This window comes from Nothoprocta perdicaria, unplaced genomic scaffold (assembly GCF_003342845.1).
Source record: "Nothoprocta perdicaria isolate Ctin4 unplaced genomic scaffold, notPer1 scaffold_290, whole genome shotgun sequence".
Classification (NCBI taxonomy): Eukaryota; Metazoa; Chordata; class Aves; order Tinamiformes; family Tinamidae; genus Nothoprocta; species Nothoprocta perdicaria.
Genome location: NW_020455522.1, coordinates 773,831 through 776,986, shown reverse-complemented (window position 1 = coordinate 776,986; position 3,156 = coordinate 773,831). Strand labels below are relative to the sequence as shown.

Here is a 3,156-nt window from a genome sequence, read left to right as displayed (position 1 = left end):
TGGCAGCGGCCGCCCGCAGCTGCACCCGGCCGCGACGGGGCGGAGGGGACACGCTCCGAGCAGCGCCGCTCCGCACAGCCTCGGGCTTCAGCCCCCCAGGAAGGGCAGGCAGCAGCCAGGAGCCCTGGGCAAAGCCCCGCAGTACGTGAGGCTGAAGGCAACTGAAGATGCGGGTCTAGTTCTTCCCCTGCCGTCCGCCGCAGCACAGCCAGGCTAAAAATAATCCATCTCCTAACGCTGTGCACAAAATCGGGGAAGGCTAAAAAAGATGGAGGTCCTGGATCACTGCTGGCAAGGATCTGCTCAGGTTGAGGACACTGATTGAGGCTCCTCTTCCTTGTGGGGTGGGAGGGATCAACCAGWGTTACCAGCTGCAATAAATCAAGGCAGGAGGGCAGGGGGGCACGTGCCCTTCACAGCGTGAGGGACTTACCAACCAATACAGGGACCTGCTCCAAGAAGTGGAGGCATTCTGAGTGCTTGAAGGCCGCTCGTCACCCTCCCACATGCAACCCAGCAGTTGGGTCCCCCCACCAAGTGGTTGGCTTGCTGGGTGCAAGAGGGCAGTGGGCTGGGGGAAGGGGAAGCCCCACAGCTCCCTGACGGTCCCCGCTGTTCCTCTGTGCAGGATGGTGCCCCCACCGCCGGTCAGCAAGCCCCATGTGTGCCTCTCCACCGTGCTCATCATGAGCAGCCTCATCCTCATGGACGCCTACCTGGTGGAGCAGAGCCAGGGCTCCCGGAAGCTGGGCATCTGCATTATGGTGGCAGTGGGTGACGTGTGCTTTCTGCTGGTGCTCCGCTACGTGGCCATCTGGGTCGGGGCAGAGGTAAAGACAGCCAAGCGGGGTTATGCCATGATCCTCTGGTTCCTCTACGTCTTTGTCCTGGAGATCAAAGTCTACTTTGTCTACCAGAACTATAAAGCTGATCGCAAAAGCCTGGACCTCATGGCCCGCAAAGCACTGACCTTGCTGCTCTCCATCTGCATCCCAGCCCTCTATGTGTTGTTGGTGGCCACGGAGCACATGGAGTACGTCAGGACGTTCAAGAAGAAGGAAGATCTCCGCAATCGCCTTTTCTGGGTCATTGTGGACATGCTGGATGTGCTGGACATCCAGGCCAACCTGTGGGAGCCCCAGAAGAAGGGGCTGCCGCTCTGGGCCGAGGGCATCATGTTCTTCTACTGCTACATCTTACTCCTGGTCCTCCCCTGCGTGTCCCTCTGCGAGATCAGCATGCAAGGCATCGGCATTATGCCGCACCGGATGATGCTGTACCCCATGCTGAGCATGCTCACCATCAACATCGCCACCATCTTCATCCGAGGCAGCAACCTGGTCTTCTTCAGAGATGCCCGTGTCTCCAGCATCTTCATGGGCAAGAACGTGCTGGCTATCGGACTGAAGGTCTGCATGTTCGTGCAGTACCGGCGCCACCGGCACCACGCGGCCCTGGGGCCGGGCCCGGCGCCACAGCGCGGCTCCCAGGCCCAGCCGCCCTCGCCGGCGCCGCCCAAGCCTCGGGATGGGCCCGCGTGCCCCGAGGAGCTGGCCCGGGATAACACGTGACGGACAGCGGCGGCCACGGCCTGGGAATCGCTGTGCTCGGCCACCGGCGCACGCGGCACCACCGTGTCCTGTGCCGGCGGCGATGACCCTGCTCTGCTCCCCAGCGGGAGCAGGGGGCTGCCGAGGCAGCCTCCGTGAGGCTGCAGAGCCGTTTGGGACTGGGACCCCCCACCGGGCAGCGCGGCCGGCAGGTGGCCCGAGGTGGCCACGTCGGTGTACAGGGCGCTGCAGCTCTATGGGGCGCACGGGCCCCATCCACTGCAGGGAACAGGCACGGCCCCCCATCCAGCCCTTGCTCCCATCGCGGCACTGCCCTCCGGGCAGCTGGGGTGCGGGCCGAGGAGGGCGCGCAGAGCAAGGCGCCCCAGAAGCAGGGCCTCACCCCCGCCCTGGCCTCCCTTCCAGGCAGCCGTGGGCCCTCAGGGAGGGTCACCCTCCTTTTCGTATTTCCTCCTTTGCAATAAAAGATGACGTGAGCCCTGCAGCCTCCTTGCTTCTCTGTGTCCCCAACTCCGGGCACGTTTCCCCTTTGTTTCCCCTCTGCCCCTGTCTCCAGTGGGCTCCCATCTCCGCCATGCCTGGACACTCAGCACTTTGGGGGCACCGAGGGGGCTGCTGGTGCAGTGTGTGGTGCTGCCCACAGTTGTGCCCATGTGGGACGCCCCCCTTCCCGGCCATGGGAGGAGAGGAGAGGCAGGTCCTGAGGGCCGCATTGCTGGGGGAYGGGGTGGTGCAAGCTGGGCAAGCAGCTGTAGCTCAATCATCTGGTGCAAGCCYAGCCCCACAGCTGCCTGCCCCAGGGACACCCATAGCAAGACCCAAGAGCCCACCCCAGGGCCCCATCCCAGCCAGATCCTCTCCAGTCCTAGCCCACAGGACCTGTTGCTGAACAGGATCACATGAAATCCATGATCTAAGACACCTTCCTCTGCCCGCCAGGCACTCAAGCCTCCGTTGGGCGGCTCCAGGAGAGCAGCGGGACCTGGCTGCTCTGGGCACCTACCGGGCTTGCTCGCCACAGGGCAGGAGCGACCAGCAGCCGGGCAGGGGCCGCACAGCCCTGGGAACACTGCTCCTGATACTCAGCAAGGCCCCGGGACCAGACCCCCCTCTTCAAGCCTGTCCCCATCTTGCAGCTCTGTCAGGGGTGATGCTCTGACACAGAGAGCCATAAGCACCTTGCGACTCAAGGCTGCCCCCAGGACAACACTCCTGCAAAGGCACACGATGCTGCAGCTCCTGCATCCTCTGGCATGGGGCGGGRGAAGGAGGAAGCAGCCGCACGCAGCACCACTTGGCAAACCCCAGGGAAGTAAACGACAGCCGAGACCTCCCATGTGCTGCCAAACGGGGCCGTCCCGTCCCATTTCTGCCACCTTCCCCCGGTTCCACGGAGCCGCGTTACCAGCACCAAACTCGCAGCGCCCACAGGAACCGCCAAGGCAGCAGATGCTTCCTCACTGGCACCTAGTCAGGCACTAGAGAACTGCTCAGCTCCCCACTTCTTGCTCCTTGCAAGGAATTGAGGGGCCTCCCCACAGCCACCCACTCACACCCCCCTGCAGGCATGCGAGGACTCTGTCCC

At 63.7% G+C, this 3,156-nt stretch overlaps 1 protein-coding gene across 1 annotated transcript; it reads left to right on the top strand.

The window, feature by feature from the left end:
* The first annotated feature begins 629 nt into the window (after window positions 1-629).
* On the top strand, window positions 630-1,678 carry LOC112949343 (transmembrane protein 121-like). The gene has a single exon (XM_026041735.1). It carries the CDS (start codon window positions 630-632, stop codon window positions 1,569-1,571), a length of 942 nt encoding a protein of 313 aa, XP_025897520.1. The 3' UTR covers window positions 1,572-1,678.
* Window positions 1,679-3,156: the final 1,478 nt, after the last annotated feature.